At 34.4% G+C, this 21,533-nt stretch overlaps 1 protein-coding gene across 24 annotated transcripts in view; it reads right to left on the bottom strand.

Annotated features, from left to right (window-relative positions):
- LOC138920927 (uncharacterized) overlaps nucleotides 1-21,533 on the bottom strand; it is a 613,683-nt gene that overhangs the window by 296,182 nt on the left and 295,968 nt on the right. For 6 of the 24 annotated variants that reach the window (XR_011432957.1, XR_011432958.1, XR_011432961.1 and 3 more), the window contains exon 1: nucleotides 13,256-13,787. The exons of 10 other annotated variants lie outside the window; for them this stretch is intronic. Coding sequence is in view for 4 of the 14 variants with exons in the window: in XM_070252395.1 (XP_070108496.1) it covers nucleotides 13,256-13,419 (164 nt within the window). In the remaining 10 variants the exon portion in view is untranslated. Of the gene's footprint in view, nucleotides 1-1,750; nucleotides 1,898-12,334; nucleotides 12,464-13,140; nucleotides 13,806-20,356; nucleotides 20,459-21,533 lie in introns of those variants that run through there. 8 more of the 24 variants (XM_070252394.1, XM_070252392.1, XR_011432970.1 and 5 more) reach the window with 6 other exon arrangements.

Below are 21,533 nucleotides of genomic sequence, written 5' to 3'. Positions count from 1 at the left end.
CAATACGGAGGGACCCAAAGGGTATTATGCTAAATGCAATGTCAGATAAAGACAAACACATGTAATTTCACTTACATGTGGAATCTAAAGAACAAAGCAAATGAACAAACAAAATAAAACAGAAACAGACTCATCGATACAGGAAACAAACTGAGGCCAGATGGGGCAGGGGTTGGGGGAGCAAATGGAATTGGTGAAGGGGATTAAGAGATATAAACTTCCAGTGAGAAAATTAATGTCATAGGGATGCAATGTACAGCATAGGGATATAGTCATATAATATAGTCCATAACATTGTAATAACTTTGTATGGTGACAGATAGTAACTAACCTATCATGGTGATCACTTCGCAAGGAATCACTATAATGGACATCTGAAACTAATAGGATATTATATGTCAATTATACTTCAATACAAAAAAAGACTATTTGGTTTCGTTTTGCAATAAAAACAATGCAAAAGAAAAGGGCAATGTGCATTTCTTTAGTCCTTTATGGCTTGAATTTTATTTAATTTTTTAACCCGACTCAAATGACAAATTAGTCATGTATCAGAATAGAATATTAATTCCTACCAATGGGCATCAGGGTGTACAATGAATAAGGAATAAATAGTTCTAACAGGACAGGAGAACAACATCTTCTATATACATCAATTTTCTTATTGGGTTTGGGTATTGTTGTGGTGCCTATTGGCCAGAACTGCCATTTAGTGCTCCATAAACTAGTACTTCTTACAAACAAGACAAGGAAAAATCAAAGAAACATCAGATACAAAAGATATCTCTCCCTTCAAAAGAAGACATTGATAAATTATATTCATAACCGTGATTACAGCAAAACGGCTACTATAGACGGCAAGTTCTGTGCTTTTAAAACATGTTATAATTGGAGAGAAATTTTGTACTTTGTCACTTCACAATAAGTCTAGACGAAATAAAAACAATTTAGTTCTTTCTGTTGTTCATCGTAGTTAAATAATTCATTTTCTCTTAAAAAACTATAATACTAGGAAGAAATAACCACCTATTAATGTACTGTTTCTTGTTCTATATGCAACTCATGAACGAAAAGATAGTGTTTTCAGAATATAGAGATCATAGTTCCAAAATAAATTACTGTTAATAAAAAAGTCATATTTATTGTTGTTTTCTCCTGGAGATCATCATACACCCTCCAAAAATAACCTGAGATTTAGACTATTCCAGACAGAAATCCCAAAGCATAAAATACTTTCCAGGAATAAAGTTATCTTAATAATGTACACATATACTATCTATATTCTACCAAAAATATATACTACTACTAATAATAAATATATGCATATATTCTACCATATTTTTATTTGTATCTCTGCAAGGCATGCTATTTTTGTGAATTATAATGCTTATTTCCAATGATCACGGTCACTTTTTATAGCAGCTATATTAAAGCAAGCAAACACAGAATTGCAAGAAAACAGAAATAAGGACTAATGAACTGAGTACTATGAAATCTTTAACATAAGACAAAATTGCTTAAATAGTACAGCAAGAAGAATATACGTGTTAACTGAGGTGTAAAAAAAAATGAAAATGCTTCTAGTGAAAAGTTCAATGGATTCTTCATGAGGAAATGGCCATAAAGTTAACATATTTAGACAAGGACTCCTAAGTGGAGGCCCTTTAAAGATATCCTGAAGTAATTCTACAGTTGTTTCCTTCCCGATCGCTACCTATTTCTGATGAACTCAATGTAAATAAACACTTGCTTTTTTAAGATCAGCTTCTTCCTCTCAGGTGATTCCTTCTGCTGTTCTCCCATCCAAGCTGTGAACCTGATCTTCTCCACAGTGAGACCAGAACAACTCCATCCATTTTCATGGGTCAGTAAAGGCCAATTGCTACAAGGTGACATCCTGAGTTAAAGAGGACGATACTTCGAAGTCAACCATATTTTTGCAAAGCCAAAGATACACAGCATAGTAGTATGACAAACCAGTATTTTCTAAAAGTCAACATTAGCTTGTTTATCCGGAGGCCTTGAGACATTGCACACGTTTAAAAATGTATTTAAAAACCTAAGATAATTATGGGAAAAAAGCATTGCAGAAAGCTGGTCTTCTCTTCCCATGAGATGCAAATACATCTAATGAAGCAGAAGCGCAGCAGTGGAATTTCGTCGTGTCCGTTACATGTTTGAATTGTGAACCGGCCATCTATGAATTCGTCTGAGAGGGAAGCTTACTGCCAGCCGGTGTCAGCAACAGAATCATTATCGGGCATTGTATAGTTGTCAAAAATAATAACAAGCATCATTGACCTTGGCCAAATTTTAACTGGTGATTAAAAAAAAAAAACTAGAAAGTGGTATTACTGCTTTTAAGGGCTATAATGTCTTTAAAATATAACCCGCAGGAAACTTGTAAAAACAAATTGTTTATTATAAATAATAAGTTGTTGATAAATTTCAAGATCATAGGAGAATTTCATAGGGCAATAAATATAAATAAAATCAGTTTTCTTTAAAAAAATATTTTGGAATATTGTAGTAAGCCACTTGTTTACCCTGTACCTCTTATATGGGGTTCCGTTATTTACAGAGATATAGTTTCTTGTAATAAAAGACAATAGAGTTAGAATGGGAAAAAAAATCCCAATACAGGTCATAGATCAGTCTTTACTAGCTATAGAATATAATTTCATCACTGTCTGGGGTGAGGAAGTCTGGTATTTTCTCCCTCCCAGAGTTAGTGCGTGTATTATGTGAAAGACCTTTGTAAATTACATTTTAATATACTACTTTAATGTTATTTATTTTATTTAAAGCAGTTGCTTATTAGCAAGTATAAATAATACCCAGATGACAACCCTAGACTGTTCATCAATATAGCCAATGTAATAAATATATTTATTAGCCCTTGGGGGGTGCACTCAAAAGAACCTTGTAAATAACTCAATAGGTGAGTTGGTTAATAGCATCTAAATAACTTAATTTCATCTTATTTTTTTATACAATAAAGACCATTTCCATTTTTATAAGTAAGATTTGTGTTCTCCTGATAGGGTAAATCATCTTAAATTTCAATACAGAGTCATAGGAACTGTGAAACCGTCAAAAATAACGTAGAAAATGAGAAAAATCTCTCTAAAACTATTTCCATTACTCCCAAACAAATCTTTACCCTTATTGTCAAAATATTGGATCCACTTTGCCTATATGTGAAATTATGAGGTTAAATCTGTTCAGAATCATTCCAACTTATTCCGTGTCAAAGACGATCACTTAATTTATTTTGTTTTACACCAGAAAATTTCAGCAATCCACAAGGACTTTAACAAAATTTTGATAATTGAGCTAAAAAAGATGTATTTGGGCCCACCTACAATTATAGTTACACATGTATAATAAATAACAAGAGCAAAGGAATAATGGTTAAAAGTTTCAATATTTTACAACTACTTCTTCAGCATCTCTTAGAATAATACATACTAATTCCCATTTTCAGAAAATATTTCCAATTAACTCGGCAATATTGAGTCTTCGATTCACATGGTTCAAAGACGCAAGAGTCAGTTATCATATAAAGCAAGCACCGCTTTTAACAGTTTAATTAAGTTGACCCTATTTTCATATTCCATCTATTAGAGAGAGAAATTGACTACTACCTTTTTAGTATCAGATCTACATTTAAAAAATTATGTAAAAAGATAACCGGAAACAACCTAAAAGCGTAAAATGGATACATAAACTATGCTATATTCACAAAAAGAAATATTACACCACAATTAAAAAGAACAATCTACTGATATATGCAAATGGAGAAATCACATGGACAAAATGTTGAGTAACATAAGACAGACAAAAGTGCATACACACTGTGTCATTCTATTTATATGAAATAGAAAACTGCTAAACCTGACCTGTAGTATAGCTATCAGTAGGCATAGATAGTCTTCTGGGGTGCTGGAAATTTCTATATCCTGATCTGTGAGATCACGATATGGATATATGCATATATACACATACGTTCATACAGCTTTATGCTTAAGAATCATGCATGTTAAATATCTCCATTAGAAAAAAAGGCTTTTAGTAAAGGGCCAGCCTGGTGGCGTAGCGGTTAAGTTCACACGTTCTGCTTCAGCGGCCCGGGGTTCGCTGGTTCGGATCCCGGGTGTGGACATGGTATTGCTTGGCAAGCCATACTGTGGTAGGCATCCCACATATAAAGTAGAGGAAGATGGGCATGGATGTTAGCTCAGGGCCAGTCTTCCTCAGCAAAAAGAGAAGGATTGGCAGCAGTTAGCTCAGGGCTAATCTTCCTCAAAAAAAAAAAAAAAAAGAGCCCTTTAATCTCATAAAGAAAAAAAATCCACAGGACTAACCAATTTTTCAGAAAGGATGCTAAGCAGACATTTCAACAAAACTCATTAAGGAATTAGAGTGCCCTGGAATATAAATCAAGGATGAAATGATAAACTAGAAACTTTTAATAATGTGACTTTACAGAGACAATAATTCATGGGCAAGTTTATATTCAATTATGTACACTTTTTATTAGTCTTTTCTATATTTAACTATGAAGCTAAATCCCCCTTCTATTATGTTTCCATACCACTAAAGTTTAAAAAAAAAGAAAAATAGAATATTTGCTAGCTGGATATAAATGACTACAGGGTAGAGGAAGGAATACAAAACTGGAAGGAAGACGTGTATTCAGAGCCAACTCTCCAGGCGCTAGTGTTATTACCATGAGCAGAAAGGCCATTTTTTTCCAAGTCACCATTTTCTCCTGCATAAAATAATGGAGTTAAAGAAATAAGATTGAATGGTCACAGCTCTAAAAGCCAATGAATCAAATATCTGAGGGCTGGAAAAGTGATATTGAACCAAAGTTTCAGTGTTCATCAAGATATTTTGTTCATAATATCCAGCATTACCTGAAACTGAATTGAAATAAAATAAACAAGTTTATAAAATGCATTTTATGCCCATTGCCTTGTTTCTTTTAAGTGTTAGTCATATCAACAGAGGTTAGAAATCTAATGTTTAAAACAGTTACCAACAATTGGTCTATAATACATTCCAAGTTTCTTTCTACACAGCATGTGATGTGGACAGATTGTGAATCTTAAAGGAAAAGAAAGGTATCTAGTGGGAAACATCTACTTCAGAGCAATGAAGCACTTTGGGAAGAATTCTGAGCCTTTCCATATGAGAGCACTGCTTGGGACCTCTGGATGGTACCAGTGGCCACAGTGAAAAATCACTGCGCTTCTCCAATTCGTGCATCTGTTTGGTTTTAGTAACATATATGTTAGTAAAACAAGCTAGTGAAATATCCTGACTGATGTTTTATTGCACTATTTCCCTATAGTGCTATTCCACAGCTCTTAATACTTTAAACCACTGATGTGCAAAACATTCTCACATTAGAAACACAATCATTGGCCATATATATTATTTTTTTTCTGGTGAAAAACTGTTTATGCCAAGTGTTTCATTGGTGACTGGCTATTGCTTAACTTAGAACAATATTAAAAGTACCTCAAATATGAAAATACTTACTATATAAAAGGCCTGCATCTCCCACTACTCACCATCACCATCTAAGGCCACATTGAATATTTTTAGAACAGTTTCTTCAATTGTTTAAAAAAAAGCATTTAAATCAGAGGGCTATATTTAATGTTCCTCACACTCTCAAGGTCGAGATCATTAAACATGTAGTGGAACGGATAACAGCACGGGCTAGAAGCACCATTGACACAGCTTCAAATCCCGACATTGACACTTACTAGCTCTGGAATTCTGGGAAAATTACTTAAACACTTTGAGCCTCCCAACTGTACAACAGGGATAACCGTTCCCACCTTTGATGGTTATTTGAAGGATTAAGTGAGATGAGATATATGAAGAAGTCTGCATGGGCCCTGAACCGTTGCATCAATGAGTGGTCATGTACAGCATTTTCAATACCAAGAGTCAATCACTTGAAAAAATGTTGTAGACAGGATAGATAAAAGGGTTCCATCACCACACTTGTAACCAATAAGTCAGTTTCCTAATTCCCTCCAAGGTCAAATTTTTGGAATTCTTTTTAGCAATACTGTTAGAAAAGAAAACTATTGTTGAAATACTGATGGATTGATTATAATAAATCTCTGATCTTACACAGGGTAAAAGCTCTTTAATTTCCTGGTCCAATGCAACCCTTCACCCTCCCCTTCCACTCAGTCCTTTAACCGTCAACATGCCTTCCCAGAAGGGTTTTAGAAAAACTTGACTATGCCTAGCTGTAAAGAGAAGAAGTCTACGTCAAACCCAAGGAGACTCGGTCAAGAACAATCCTTACCTAATGGGATAATATTAATGACAGTAGCTTATGGCTATTGAGTACATAGGTAGCTCCAAGTAAAACGCATGGATTAAAAAAAAAGCTGATTTTCCAGAAATGTAGGTTCATGGTCATGGCTTATAATCAATGCACAAAAACAGTTTACCAGTATTCCCTATTTTTACCAATGTACCTACATCTTACTCTTGATATTTTCCTTATAATTAGACAACATAGAAACAAAAAGATCACTTACACACACACACACCATCTTGCGAACATGCACGCACACATACATACACTTTTTCCAGCTACAGCTGAATCATTTTGCATGATGTCAGGGAGTACGTAATACAAATTGTATAAGGGCATAGAGTGCACAAAATAGATCTGCACACTTAATAATCAGTTTTCACAAACCTGCTGTAAGTTTTGGTCTGGTTGTAATTTCCAATACCTAAATGGTTCTGCCACCCAAACAGAAATCGTCCCAGGTACTCATAAGTATTAATTCCATTCATCTAGTAAACGTGGTAATGATGCTTCCAAACCAATTTACAAACCATTAAAATGTAGTGACTGGTAAACCCATTATAATTTAGCTTATTTCTGTGAAATTTAGTTTGAAGAAAACAGCTGTGCATTTGCACATCTGTAAATTACTTTTAATTGCACTTTTCTCAAGTGAGAAAGGAGAAGCTCTACCTGCAATGCAATTGTGTGTATCTGACCACACGAATGCTACTCAACACCTGTGCTTTATATATAATCTCATTTTGGGCTACATAATCTCATCTGGCTATTAATCCAGACTTTTATGTGATTGAGCTACTGCAAGTTTGATCTTGAGCAAGATTTAAGATGGAAAATGGAAACTGTAAGATGTTTGATTACTAAGTTATTTACTTATCTAAGAGGAGAGAACAAATTTCAGAGTAGACATGGTTAATTCTGAAAATGGAAAATATGTAAATACTATTAATTCATATTTAATGATTTGGGTATTGAAAATTAAAACAAATTCCAGATATGAGGTAGCCTCCCAGCTTACTTTTTATCTAAGACCTATTCGTTCAATAAATAGTGCTTCATCTTATATCAGGCAGTTTGAACTACTGACTACCAAAGTCAATTACTGCCTTCTGCTTACAAATAGCAGTTTCCAAATTCAATTTGTTGGCAAAAAAATTATGTGAATAGAAAAATGTTATCATTCCATAAATATTCTGAACTGATTATTGCTCTGTTTTATCTGCCAAAATTACAAATCATTCTTTGTTTCTATATCCTTGTTGTTTCATTTCCTGACAATCGAAACATGTTTTAGAAATAGCTAAATCACAGAGTAGGAATTTTCTATGCATCAAGCTTTTCGAATGCCAAGGCACCTGAATGTATCTGAAACTGACTGTTGGTAAAAAAAAATCTCTCTAGAGAATATTTCTGAATGGGTTCTAGGAATGGAGAGGAAAGAACATGTGATCAGGTTAGAATCCCACAGAAAAAGCCATGTTAATATACATATAATTTTCAAAAATTGCTCACTAGCAGAAAACTCACATCTAAATCATTATGCCACATGAAGAATATAATAGAAAAATTTTAAAAGGAATGCTTTTAAAAAGTAATTTGCAGATGATATCGCAACTAGAATTATAATAAATTTAATCTCACAAGTTTAATTTCAGGACAATTGCTTCTATCATTGCTTAAATATTTTGGACATGTCATATATGTTAATACATACTATTCTGAGTACAAAACAGTTTATTAACTCACAAGTAGAATACGCATGTTGGACAGTTTTTAGCAACTCAACATTTCACGCACAATTGTCTTCATTCTTTAGGAAAATACCCAGGTTTAGGGAAGAATGAAAAACTAGTTATTCTTGCTAAGGCTGAGTTAGCTTCGTTATTACGCTGATTTGGCCAAATGACTGAGCTGACCTACCCAAACTGTGATTTTTTAAAAAATCAGGATACAGAGAAGAACATTGCCTCTGCCCAGGAAACCCCAATCACGGACCCTTCAGCGAACAAGAATGAGTACGTTCTGTTGCAACTTCTCTCTCTATAAAAATTTCTGAGATTAGTGATATGGGGCTTTGAGGCAAGACTAGGGGATTTAAATATGGGACATGATTGCAAAACACCATAGATCATACAGACTGGACCCAAACCATCGCTTGGCCACCATTTTTTCAGCAGTTCTAAAGTGAAGAGTCAATGAAGGCTTCTCTCAGAACCCACTGTCGATCTTTCTAGTTGTTGCTTATGTATGAATAGCAAGCTGTAATTGGTTGCTATAAAAATATACCATGTCATTAATCTCAATCTGAATTCCTATTTTAGTTTTTCAACTGAAGTTCACAGAAAACCCATGTATTCCTCACATTCGCATAAACATTCAAAAAACACAATCACTTCTTTCAAAATCTCTGCAAATAAAAGTAGTCGATAACCACAGGAGAGAAAATTTTTTGGAAATATTTTCCAGCACCCTCCGCTACACGTGTTGATCCCTTATGTTAATGGGAGAAATGGAAAGTAAGGCACCACTTAGTCTCAATGGTATTTTTAAAGAGAGCTATCATGTCATATTTCAATAATAGCCAAGTGGAGGCAATTATAAAATTAACAAATATTAACAGTTTTTAAGCAAATGATGGCATTCCAGATTTTCCATAAATTAGTAAGTCTTTAAAACCAATAATAATCAAATATTTAGGATTATGACATAAACATGTAAATAGCCACTAACTTATGCCGAATATTCAGTGCTTTAAATTATCCAAATCATCAGATTTGATATGATCCTCTATACTGATTCATACATATAGACTATCTTTCAATAAAAAACTCAAAATTTTTGTTTATTCAGAGCAATATGGAATAAGAGTAAACATACAGCCTACTGCTATGATTTCCAGCCTAACGTTCACAAGAAGGATGTCTCAGGAGGTGGGCAGAGCCTCAGGTCAACAAACATACCTGAACACATAACCAAGAGAAAGCTCAGAGTTTTTTCAGAAAAAATTTCGGCACCAAAAATGAGGGCCCTGTGCTGATCCCAACTTTCAAAGAAGAATATACACCTAGACATAAATCGCCACTGTTGAACCGCGTAACAGGTCAGGTTGCTTGTAAAATAAATCCTACCATATTTAAAAACTGTATCAAACAGCAATATTTACTTTATGATAATTTAATAATTAAACCAATATTAAGTAAAAAACATGCAACAAGTGCAAATCAACTGTTCTTCTATATAAAAAAGACAAAATCAGAGAGCACTATTGTTTGTTTTTTATTCAATATTAGCTGTATTTAAGTCAAAGCACAACATTTCAAAAACTACTTAGTTATCTCACTTATAGTTACGTGTTGGCTGCTTGGAAATATGACGGTTGTTTATCTCACAAAAGAATTAAAATACTGTAGTTAATTCTAAGGGAAAAGTCCTATGAATGCATTGAGAACTGTAATTAATTTTTTAATGTTTAAGACTTACTGTATTAACGAAATGACAAAATAGCATTATCGGCAGTTTACATGAAAAATGTCTCCTTTTATTTTAGCATATACTTTCTCCAAAGCAACAAAGGTTGGTATCTCACGTGCTACACTTATCTACTTTAGTTACTGCAAATCTGAGCTCACCCCACATGTACTAATCTTTTATGGCAGAGGTCACTGAATTTGTGCCAAAATTCAATAATTAAGTTCTATCTAATGCAGCAATACGTTTATCTCATTGCTGGAATTTAGACCATTTAGAAGAAAGCATTTCATTTAAATGATGAAACGCTCATCAAAAATGCCCTATGGTAAACACTTCTCACATTTTAAAAACTGTGGATAAAATACTGCTGCTTTAAAACTTTCTTTTCAATACGGAATTGTAGTCGATATTTAGTTATTTAATATCTCTTTTAATTGGGGAAAAGAAAGCATTTTATGTGCCTGTTGCATAATTGAAACAAAAACCCTGTCACACTTAAAATGGTAAAGGCTCATAATCTAAATTGACAACTACAAATTAATTTCACTTTTTCTAAGGAGGGAAGAAGTTTCCACATTGTAATGGAATAGGCTGTGATATTTCCAAAAGGATGGGAAAAATGATAAATGAAGCAAATTATTCAAGTTGTTTTTCACCAATAGAATTTAACAAAAATATTAAAATATTTTTCTTTTTAAAGGTAACTATATTCTGAATATTGTTTTTAAAATGTCAACTCAATGAACAAAATGTAATCAGTGTTTGCATTAATTTTCCAAGGAAAATTAGCTAATAATTCTTCCAAAAAACCTACACTATTGTAATACTCAATTAAAATTCGTAGCTATAGCAAAAGAAAGTAAATACCTTAGCTGGCTTTTTCAGTAAAAAGTATAACTTAAATTTTTCACAATACCTAGTTTCTACCTCAACTCAAAAATATTTGTCAATAATTGTGTACCACTAAGTTTCTTCTGAACTCATAAACTCACATACTTGTACACTCCAAAAGTTCTATATTTTATGGCACTTACTTTGCTATGGCCTCTAAATTACCAAAAAAAAAAAATTCAAAACCTAAAATTTTCCGTTAAAACATTTCTCAGTATAGTTTAGAGAAATATTCTACCAGTTTCAAAGAAGTAAAATGATTGAAAAATCAAAAAATGGAAACAGAAGATAATATGTGTATGAGTTAAGATTGAAAAAATAGAATTCAAAAATAATTTTTTTAGCAAGAATTATGCTGAATTAGACAAGCTATCTTATTTTTCCTGCACCTGTTTGATGATAGTGAATTATAAAATGTTCCCGTTTTTAGCCAATTTTGAAATATCTCTCTTACACATTACTCTTTTTTAAAAAATATCAAAGATTACATTAAATGAGAATTCAACTGTGAATTCACATAGAAGTAAAGAACTTATCCAGATAAATTTCTATAAGTAGCAGATATGTATTGCCCTTTCCCAATTTATAACATCTATGTCTTTTAATGTTAACTGATGTGATCATTTCAATCACTCCATACCTCAATGCAACTAATAGTAAGGTATATACAGTATCATAATTCAGTCCACATTAATGCCCAAAAAATATTTTATATATAAGACATTATACAATACATAAGTTGATCTGAAGGAAATCAAGATGCATTTTCTAATGCAAAAATTTACTTAATTTTCACTTTTTTCTATGGTCCAAATTAGCAACATTTTACACTGTGTAATAATAAAGGGAAGATAAACAGTGCTAAAACTAAGAAAAACAGACTAAGAAAGCTCTAAACCATGTTTCTTTAACGGAAAATAAATAAATCAGATTCTCATCAAAATTTTAAAAAGAAATATGATTATTTCAAAGTAAAAAATAAAGTTTCACTTTAGATTACTACAGGCTAACATATAAGGCAAAATAGTATTCAGGATAGTGATAATACAATTTCTTAAAAAGAAAACAGAGCCACCGGGATCCAACTTTACTCCTTTTAAATACTCTATTTTTAACGACGAAAAAGATATTGCTGAAAATGGCTATATAAAATCTGAAGTTGTTAATATCTGATTACTATAGTATTTCATTGCAACTTGTGATTTTAACTCTTAAAATACTGGAGTATAAAATAACGTATCGGCTTACAAGACAAAATTCAGTTACAGTAAAATCAAAATCAACAGTTCCAAAAATCGAGTGGAAGTGCCTTTTAGCTGCAGAATTTCTTTCCTGGAAAATCATCTTTTTTCTTGCAAAACAGCAATTAAATATAATTATTTAAAGTTATTGTCATGTTTATATACCAAACATTTCTATTAAAATATTTGTTAGAAACAATATCAAGGTGCTAATAAATTTTCAAAAGTGTATAATAAATGTTACCATTTTTTTAGAATCCCAAACACCATGATATTTCAAATCCGCAAAAATCTCACTTAAAAAATGTTAAGCTTAATTCTGTGCACAACGAAACTTCTAGAAAACTCCATTACTTACTGTTCACTGAGTATTACTTACAGAGATTAACAGTTTTAAGAATTCATCTGTTATTTATCCTGAAGTGTTTTGAATAACCCTTTCGTACAGTATACTTCTCAATGAGATGACCACCCCTACTCTGGTCTGCTGAGAAAAACAAAAAAATCGGTAAATCTTCTTTAAGGCTGTTCTTGTTCTAATGTCTTTTAGGTGGCCACAAGCAGGAATTCAGAATGATAAAAGCAACAATACGAGGAAAAATTTTTTTAAATGCTTGTTTCATATTTACTGTACAAAGTCATTTTGACATGCCTGCACAACTGGTTGTGGCAGATTTCAGACATGATTTCTAATCAAAAAAAAAAAAAAAATTGCTCCAGGTTCTTTAGAGAAAGCTTGCCGCGGGAAGTTGATTTTGGCCAAGTGCCAAAATCATGTGCAAAGGGGCCTCATTAGGGATTCATGGCAGCCTTCAGCACTAACAAAAAATGTGACCCAACAGGCTAAATCAGAGACTAAAATTAAAAAGTAAGAGACAAAGACAACTTACTTAATATTCCTTCCGAAGCAACATTAAACTTTTTTTGGTAATTAAACCCTTGTTAGTCTAATGCAGTGTTCCTCTGTCCTCAAATGATTGTACAATTACTCTTTAAAACTTGTCAATTTCCCTTCTAAATACACTTTCTTTCTGTGGCAGTTTACAAAGATTTTGCTATATAATAAAACTCTATATCCACTATCATCAGTTCAATAGCAGAAAACAAAATCGTAAAAATGCAGACTACAGTATTCCCTTAAGATTTAAACAAACAAACAAAAATTAAGCAAACAGTCGTCAGTACCTTTTAAACTTCTCCGAAAGTGAACATGCACACTTCCAGACTCACGTCCACTGTGACGAATCACTCTCGCTGCCCAACTTTTCCCCAAAAAAGTAGATTTGATACGTAGCCTTACCTAGATGTCTTCTGGCTTTTCTGCAGATCAAAAAGTTTCCTGCCCAAGCACACAGATATTCTTTCACAAACCATAAAGACCCTTTTATGAATCCAGCACTGTAACAGGCTGCTTTCCACACCACGTCGAGAGCCCAGTGCGTCAGCTCTCAAGATAAAATACATTGCTAATACACAATTAGTGGGAGAGGTTGTCTACTGGAGAATTTATCTTAACGAAAGAAGGAAAAAGAAGCTTTTTTTTTTTTTTTTTGGAAAAAGCAGAGAGGGTGCGGTCAGATGTTAGGTTTTGCCTGAGAAAAGGGCCTTCCACTGCACTAGTACCTAAATACTAGCAGAAGCTGCCTGGGAAGAGAGCCAATGGAAGGACTTTGTTTGACCCAGCTGCCAATCTCCCCTGAAGCCGTGCGCCAGACTAAACACTCACACTATTTTAACTCAAATCAGGCTACAGCAGCTGTTTGCTTTCCGGCTCTGAGCTCTGCACCCACGATGGCCTGTGCCGTTTACCCAGCGAGCTCTGCTAGCTGCCTGGCTGGAATCTGTTCCGGGTTGGGAGTTGTCATTGGAGAGCACGTTTTAACCCTCTTCCTCGTGGTAAATGTGGACCGTTTGTTGTTCGGCATTTGGATCGGGTAAGATGGGATCATTTTATGATCTTTTTAAAGAAGATCATTTTATATCATGGAGGAGAATTGAGATTTGAAGGGAACGAGAATTCATACGTTTCTTTAAAATTCTAACCTAAACTCTTCCGATGTGTTCAAATGACTGAAATAGCCTTTGTGTGCATCAGGAACAAGGCCCCTACCACGCACCTCTAAGAACAAAGATGGTACCTATTCACCCCGACCCAGACTTCTTCGACCCTAGCAAGATGGAAAGTTGGCATCAGAGGAGCGGAGAGACTCACGTCATTCTAAGAGTCAGTACTGACTGCTTAATGCTCCCGCGAGTTCCTCCAGAAGCAACACCCAAGCACGCAAGTAATTTGTTTTCCTTGTATGAAAAAGTACCAAGTGGCCCAATTTACCTTTTCTAAATTTCTAAGCTTATTTAGCTATTAGGCTGAGTGTAAAAATTATATCCTGAACGGCAAAACATTAAAATTTGCCCATTGGTTGTCTAAATTGAAAAGCAAGCTAAAGAGAAGTCAGGGGAACTACAATTTAAGTAATAATCAAAATTTTCGAAGGTAGTGAGGAAAAGAGATCTGATAACTAAGATCTTCTTGTGCACCAGGCAGGAGCCAAACATTGCATACGTGGAGAAAATAAATCAGTCAGTCATTCAACGTGGAAAAGAGAGAGAAGTGGAGAAGAATGTGATAACATTGACTATAACCAAGCTAGTCTTACTCCTGACCAAATTTCTAATTCGGGACAACGATGGTGAGAGAAGACAGACAGTATTTTTTCTCTTAGGGATTTTAGCTTCTGTTGTTGCACTGGGATAAAAAGATGTCTCTTCATTTAGGGCAAATAGCCACTAAGACTTTTATTTTCTAATGTAACTAATTTAGTTCATACTGTAGTCAGAAGACGAGCAAAAAAAAAAAAATGTTTCTGAAATACTGTAAAAGTATGTCCAGGAATTTTTTCAGAAAGTTTTTTCTTCTTGTTTAAACAGAGAGTTTACCTTGTTTCTATTCCTGTCCCCAAATGACATGTCTGTTTTCTTATCTTAGAAACTAGAGGTCTAAATTAGAAAAATTGTAATTTTATAATAAAATGTTATTTCTTCAGATAGGAAGTGGCGAAGATGGTTACAGAGAGGTTGAACTATTGGGTTTTATGAGTGCACATAAACTGAAAGACCCAATTTATTAAAAATGCACATCAAGATAATAGTGTGGAACAGGTGATCCTTATTCTGAAAGTAATACATGTATAATCCCAAAACCGTCTCCTTGGATCTGGCTTCCTACATAGAGGATAGTTTGATGTTCAAAATTCTTATGGAATCAAATAAAATGTTGGGAAGAATGTGTTTTTTTGTGTCCTTTTCTGTCAATCCAAGAAAACAGTCAACATGTTTCTCTGAACGGTCTATTACAATCTACCCAGCAAATTATCACCCACCATCACACTACATGTACTTCTGCCGTAGCTAGAAAATGGTGCTCCTGTAGCAGCATTGGTTCATCTCAGTAATTACTTCTCTTACGCTGCATTCTGTATTCCTGTCTTCTCCTTAGACACCTGGGTGCAAAGCAGTTTGTTCACGTCCTGAGTGTTATGAGCTGAATTGTGTTTCCCTCCCCGCAAATTCATACATTGAAGTCCCAAGCCCCAGTACCTCAGAAGGTGACTGTATTTGGAGATAGGAACTTTAAAGAGGTAGTTTAGTTAAATGACGTCATTAGGGTGGACCCTAACCCAACATGACTAGTGTCCTTATAAGAGATTAAGACACAGACACACACCAAGGGAAGATCATGTGAAGACACAGAGAGGAGGTGGTCACCTGCAGCCAAGGAGAGAGGATCAGGAGAAACTAGCCCTGCCGGCACCTTGATCTTGGACTTCTAGCTGCCAGAACTGTGAGAAAATAAATTTCTGTTATTTCAGCCATCCAGTCTACGGTATTTGTTATGGCGCCTGAGCAAACTAATACAAGTCTTAGTAAAAAGGAGTGAAAAATTATCTAACTGTTCAAATACAATTTGTTTCTATATTCAGGTGTTGGATTTTGTCCAAGAGAGCATGTAATTTATGAAGGAAGTGTACGTCATTCACATTTTCCAGAAAAGAGGACAAAAAACAGGTATGCCCAAGTTTTATATAAAAGCCATACATGGTGTTAAGAATGAAGGAAAATATAACACAGTTGCTCTTCTTCCATGATACTTCTAGTTTTCACATTTTGAACAGGAATGTTGTGCTTAAGTCATTGTCTGGTGCCTAATATAATAGTATGTGCACAGTTAATATGCACAGACTTCGGAAAGAATAATGGAATAAATAGGTGCCTAGCTTTCCCTTTAGGACAATAAAAAATGGTATGTGAACTTTTGCTTTTGCGAGAGAGTTTTGATGCATGGAGAATTTCCAGTCAAGGCCTGGTACTAGATGAAAATTTCATCTTAAGAGTTGGAAACAAAAAAAAACAGTCTTTGTAAGGGGAGAGTTCCAATACTTTTACAAAGGAAAGAGACTCTAAAGGAAGAAAGAAAAGAAATGTGGATGCTTTGCAAGAAAGTCTGGATAAAGATAAACGAACTGAGACTGAAGGCAATCAAAGAGGAAACAGTCAGAGGTTAATCAGAATATCCCCACGGGAAACCATATTTGCCCAGAGAGTTGAGGGATGGACACCCCACTTACAGGAAGTTGGAAGCAACAAGATAATGATGGGAAATGGATTCGAGCAGGAGAGCAGGAATACTTTTGCTGTCGTGCCAGGCGGAATTCTAAGATGGCCTCCAAATTCCCACTCCCTGGTGTACACTTGGATAATACTTCCGCGAGAGGTTCAGCAGAATGCGCAGAACCTGTGAAGATGATGAGATAGTTGCTCTGTTGATTAGGTTATCAACCTATATGTAAGAGTCAATGAGATCTGCATTCGGAGTGAGTGGAGGGAGAAAGAAGAAGCCAATAGCAACTGAGTACACCTGACCAGAAGAGATAAGGAAAAGGTGATTGAAATTACCACTAACTAGGATACTGTTGGACCCAGCAACAATTCCCACCAGCACACGTGGATGTGAGCATTCACCCATCTTTAAATTCACCCATCCTCTCAAAAATTCTATTTAATGCTGACTTCATGTGAGGCACTGGCCTAAGTCTGTGTGAGATAAAGATTACAGGCCCTGAGCTCTTGTTTTGGATAGTCTAGTAAGCAAAGTGAAAGCCAAACAGCCAATTCTAAACAGAACACTCTGTGTTTGTTGAGCACTTCAGAATCCTGAGTTGGTAAAGTACTTATAATAAACAAGTTACTGTGAAAGGCACTTTAGTGAAAAATGGCTTTTTTTTTTTTGAGGAAGATTAGCCCTGAGCTAACACCTGCTGCCAATCCTCCTCTTTTTGCTGAAGAAGACTGGCCCTGAGCTAACATACGTGCCCATCTTCCTCTACTTTATATGTGGGACGCCTGCCACAGCGTGGCTTGACAAGGTCCGCACCTGGATCTGAACTGGCGAACCCCGGGCAGCTGAGAAGCGGGAACATGCGAACTTAACCACTGCGCCACCAAGCTGACCCCTAAAAAAAATGACATATTTTATGTCACCCTGCAGCTTCATGATGTCATTGTCGTAAAGTGCCTAAATATATCATTGCTTGTGCAAAATTATGGTTGTTAGTTTCTCTTATCTTTTTTGTAAACATTTCCCTTATTATTTCCCATGCTAGTTGAGACCAAAAAGACCATATATCTCTTGAAATGTTAACATTTAAGAATAAAATCCAAGACATAATCATTGTGCACAAAAGGCCATTATCGCTCCAAAGTAAATTGCAAATGACACTACAGAGGCTCTCACTTTAAGCAAGGTATACTAATAATAACACAGTACTGTGAACACCTGTTTCCTAATGAGAATACCCACAAAACATGGAGAAACAATTTCATATAAATGTCAAGTGTAAATTGAATGTGATCATGAAACAACTCAAATTATTATAAGGAAAATGATCTTAAGTGACTAAGTAAATATTTTCCATGAAGATCATATGCAAAGATTTAAAATAAAACATAATTTGACATACAATTGTCAAAATAGAATTTTTTTTAACTTCTTACCTGAGGTAACAAATGGAAATGCACACAGACACATAGCAAACATATAAACAAACAAACAAAAATAGAGTGCATTTAAGTAATGAAAGGATGATAACCTATTTTCATTAATCAGACTAAAATTTCAAAAATGACTTCACATTCCCACTGTACTGTTTTTAAAAACCATTCTCTGCTTCATTCCATTTTCTAAATCTATAAATGTGCTTTTTTGGGGGAATCTCTGTAGGTACTTTTAGATTTTTATCAAGTATATTTTATAGTTTCAGAAGGATTAAGAACAATCTAAATATAGACAAGGAGAAATAGATAACATGAATATCTATATTTCTGTATTCTAAATTTCTATATTTATATCTATAAATGAATTGAATTAATAATTAATAACTTTTCCCCAAAGAAATCACCAGAGTCAAATGGTTTCACAAGTGATTTTTATCAAATATTTAAGGAAGAAATGATATCAATTCTCCACAATCTCTCCCAAAAACTAGAAGCAATGAATGCCACCTAACTCATTCAATGAGGTCAGAATTACTCAAATGCCAAAACTAGATACAAGAAAGGAAAATTACAGACCTGTAATCTCTCATGAACATAACCAAAAAAACCTCAGTAAAATAATTAAAAGTCAAATTCAACAATGTATAAAAAGAATAATACACTATGACCAACTGGTGTTTATTCCATGTATGCAAGGCTAGTTCAACATTTGAAAACTCAATCAGTGTAACGCAGCATATCAACAGACCAAAGAAGGAAAATCATATGATTATATTAATTGACATGGAAGACAGGATTTGACAAAATGCAAGACTCAGTCATGATAAAAATACTCAGCAAACTAGGAATAGAGGGGAACTTCACAGTGACAAAGAACATCTACAGCTAACGTACTCAACGATGAGGCACTAGAAGCTTTCCCCCAAAGATCAAGAACAAGGCAAAGATGTTTCCTGTCACCACTTCTGTTCACTATCACACAGGATGTCCTAGCTAGTGCCATAAGACAAGAAATGGAAATAAAAATGGAAATATTGGAAAACAATAAGTAAAACTGTCTCTATTCACAGAGGATAGAATTGTCTATATACAAAAATCTCGAATAATTAAAAAAAAGTGAAGCCACTGTAGCAAGTTTTCAGGATACAAGGTTAACATTCCAAAGCCAATTGCCAGTTAGAATATAAGTAAGCTCTGGGGTTCTAATGCATAGTATTGTGATTATAGTTAATAGTACTGTATTGTACACATGAAAATTGCGAAGAGGGGAGATCTTAAACATTCTCCCCACAAACAAGAAATGGTAATTATGTGATATGATGGAGGTGTTAGCTAACACTACAGTGGTCATCACATTGCGATACATAAGTGTATCAAATCAACACTTTGTACACCTTAAATTTACACAGTTATATGTAAATTATATCTCAATAAACCTGGTAAAAAAATACACTAAAATTTTGTTAAAAAGTTAATTGCTTTCTTCTTTAACAGCAATAAAAAATTAGAATTTGAAATTTTGAAAACATCACTTTTAGTCGTATCCAAAAACAAAATACTTAGGTATATATCTAAGAAAATTTGTACAATACATATATGTGGAAAACTATAAACTGCTGATGAACAAAATAAAAGACAATCTAATTACATGCATGTTTTTGCTGTGTCAGCAGAGAGAGCCTAGGACACAATGACTCCAGTACACATGAGGACATCCAGCACCCAGCTCTTAGTGTCTGTTACTGGTCTCCAATAAAAGGAACTAGAACTCCTTGGGGAAATGCCTGATTCTAGGTCTTGGCAGGAAATACGCAAAATGGGCCTGGAGCATCTTATAGTGCCAAAATGTAAGGAAGTGCCAAAAAATAAAAGGCAAACAATGATGAAGATATATCAAAGGGAGACAGGAGACAACTGGAAGAGGTTCTAACGGCTAAAGTCGGAAGAATTTGAACAACAAAATAAAGAAAGTAGTATTGGATTATAACCCAAAGAAAAAAATAAATATCCATGAGTACATACTGATATAAATTAATAATTTAATATAGAAATAACTTGGAGAAAATAGACAATTATCCCATGCAGAAGAATCTCAAATAATTTATTGGAATATATATATATTCCGTTCTTAAGCAGGTGGAACATACATGCCCACCTCTCAAGTATGGGCTAAGCATAGTGACTTCCTTCCAAAGAATGCAATATTGAAAGAGAGAGGGAATGAAGAGTAAATTTACAGCAGAGAAAGCTGACAAACACTTCCCCAAGCCAGGTGATCAAGGTTAACATCATGGTAAGTTATTTTGATAATGTTCCACTTTGATATTATGTGATGAGAATGGCAATTTACCTTTGTGGTCTTGATCCCAAGAAATGCATTACTCCAGTCTAAGCATAAGAAAAAAACATCAGACAAATTCCAGTTGAGAGAGATTCTATGGAACAGTTGACCAGTAAACCTCAAAACTGTCAAGATTGATGGAAACAAGGAAAGTCTGAGAAACTGTCACAACCAAGAGTAGCCTAAATCAACATGACTATTAATATAATGCAGTATCCTGTATGGGATCCTGGAACAACAACCAAAAAAAGGGCATTAGGTAAAACCTAAGGAAATCTGAATAAAGTATGGACTTTAGTCTGTAATAATGTACCAACTGTGTTTGACAAATTGTGGCACATAAATTATACTTATGTAATGAGAAACTGGGTTTGGGGTATACGGGAAATCTTTGTACCATCTTTGCAATAATTCTGTAAATGTAAAATTGTTCTAAAATTAAAAGTTTATTAAAATATGCACTAGAAAATGTTTTAAATAGAAAAAATGATTAAATACTTCATGGGTGTGTTACTCAATGTTTTCTTAAGTGTGGAGGAAAAATTCCTGAGAAGTATATATTAAAGTAATAAAACTACTTCTTTGGTTTCCATGACACTGCTTCTAGATTTTTTTTTCTTCTCACTTATCCAATTTTTTCAATTATTTATTTATTTTTTTTTATAAGCTCGTTTTGTTTTGTCTGAGGAAGATTTGCCCTGAGCTAACATCCATTGCCAATCTTGCCAATCTTCCTCCTTTTTGCTTTTTGCTCATGGAAGATTAGCCCTGAGCTAACATCTGTGCCAATCTTCGTCTATTTTATATGTGAGATGCTGCCACAGCATGGCTGACAAGTGGTGTAGGTCCACCCCTGGGATCCAAACCCATGAACCTGGGCCACCAAAGCAGAGTGCACCAAACTTAACCAGTATGCCACAGGGCTGGCCCTTCAATCTTTTAAATGTAGGTGTTACACAAGATTCCTTTCTTAGCTTCTTTTTTTCCTTTCTCACTGTATTCAGAAATCTAATTGCCTCTTACAAATAGGTTGATAACCTCCAAATCTTCAGCATGGAGACCTCCATAGTGCTCCAGATCCCATTTTCTAAATGCCCATAGGCACACCATCTTCACTCCTGAAATCGAATTTCTTCTTTTCCTGCTAACCTGCTCTTACTCTGTTTAACAGCCAACTGGAGTCAGA

This window comes from Equus caballus, chromosome 26 (assembly GCF_041296265.1).
Source record: "Equus caballus isolate H_3958 breed thoroughbred chromosome 26, TB-T2T, whole genome shotgun sequence".
NCBI classification, from domain to species: Eukaryota; Metazoa; Chordata; class Mammalia; order Perissodactyla; family Equidae; genus Equus; species Equus caballus.
This window is presented reverse-complemented; position numbering and strand designations above follow the sequence as displayed.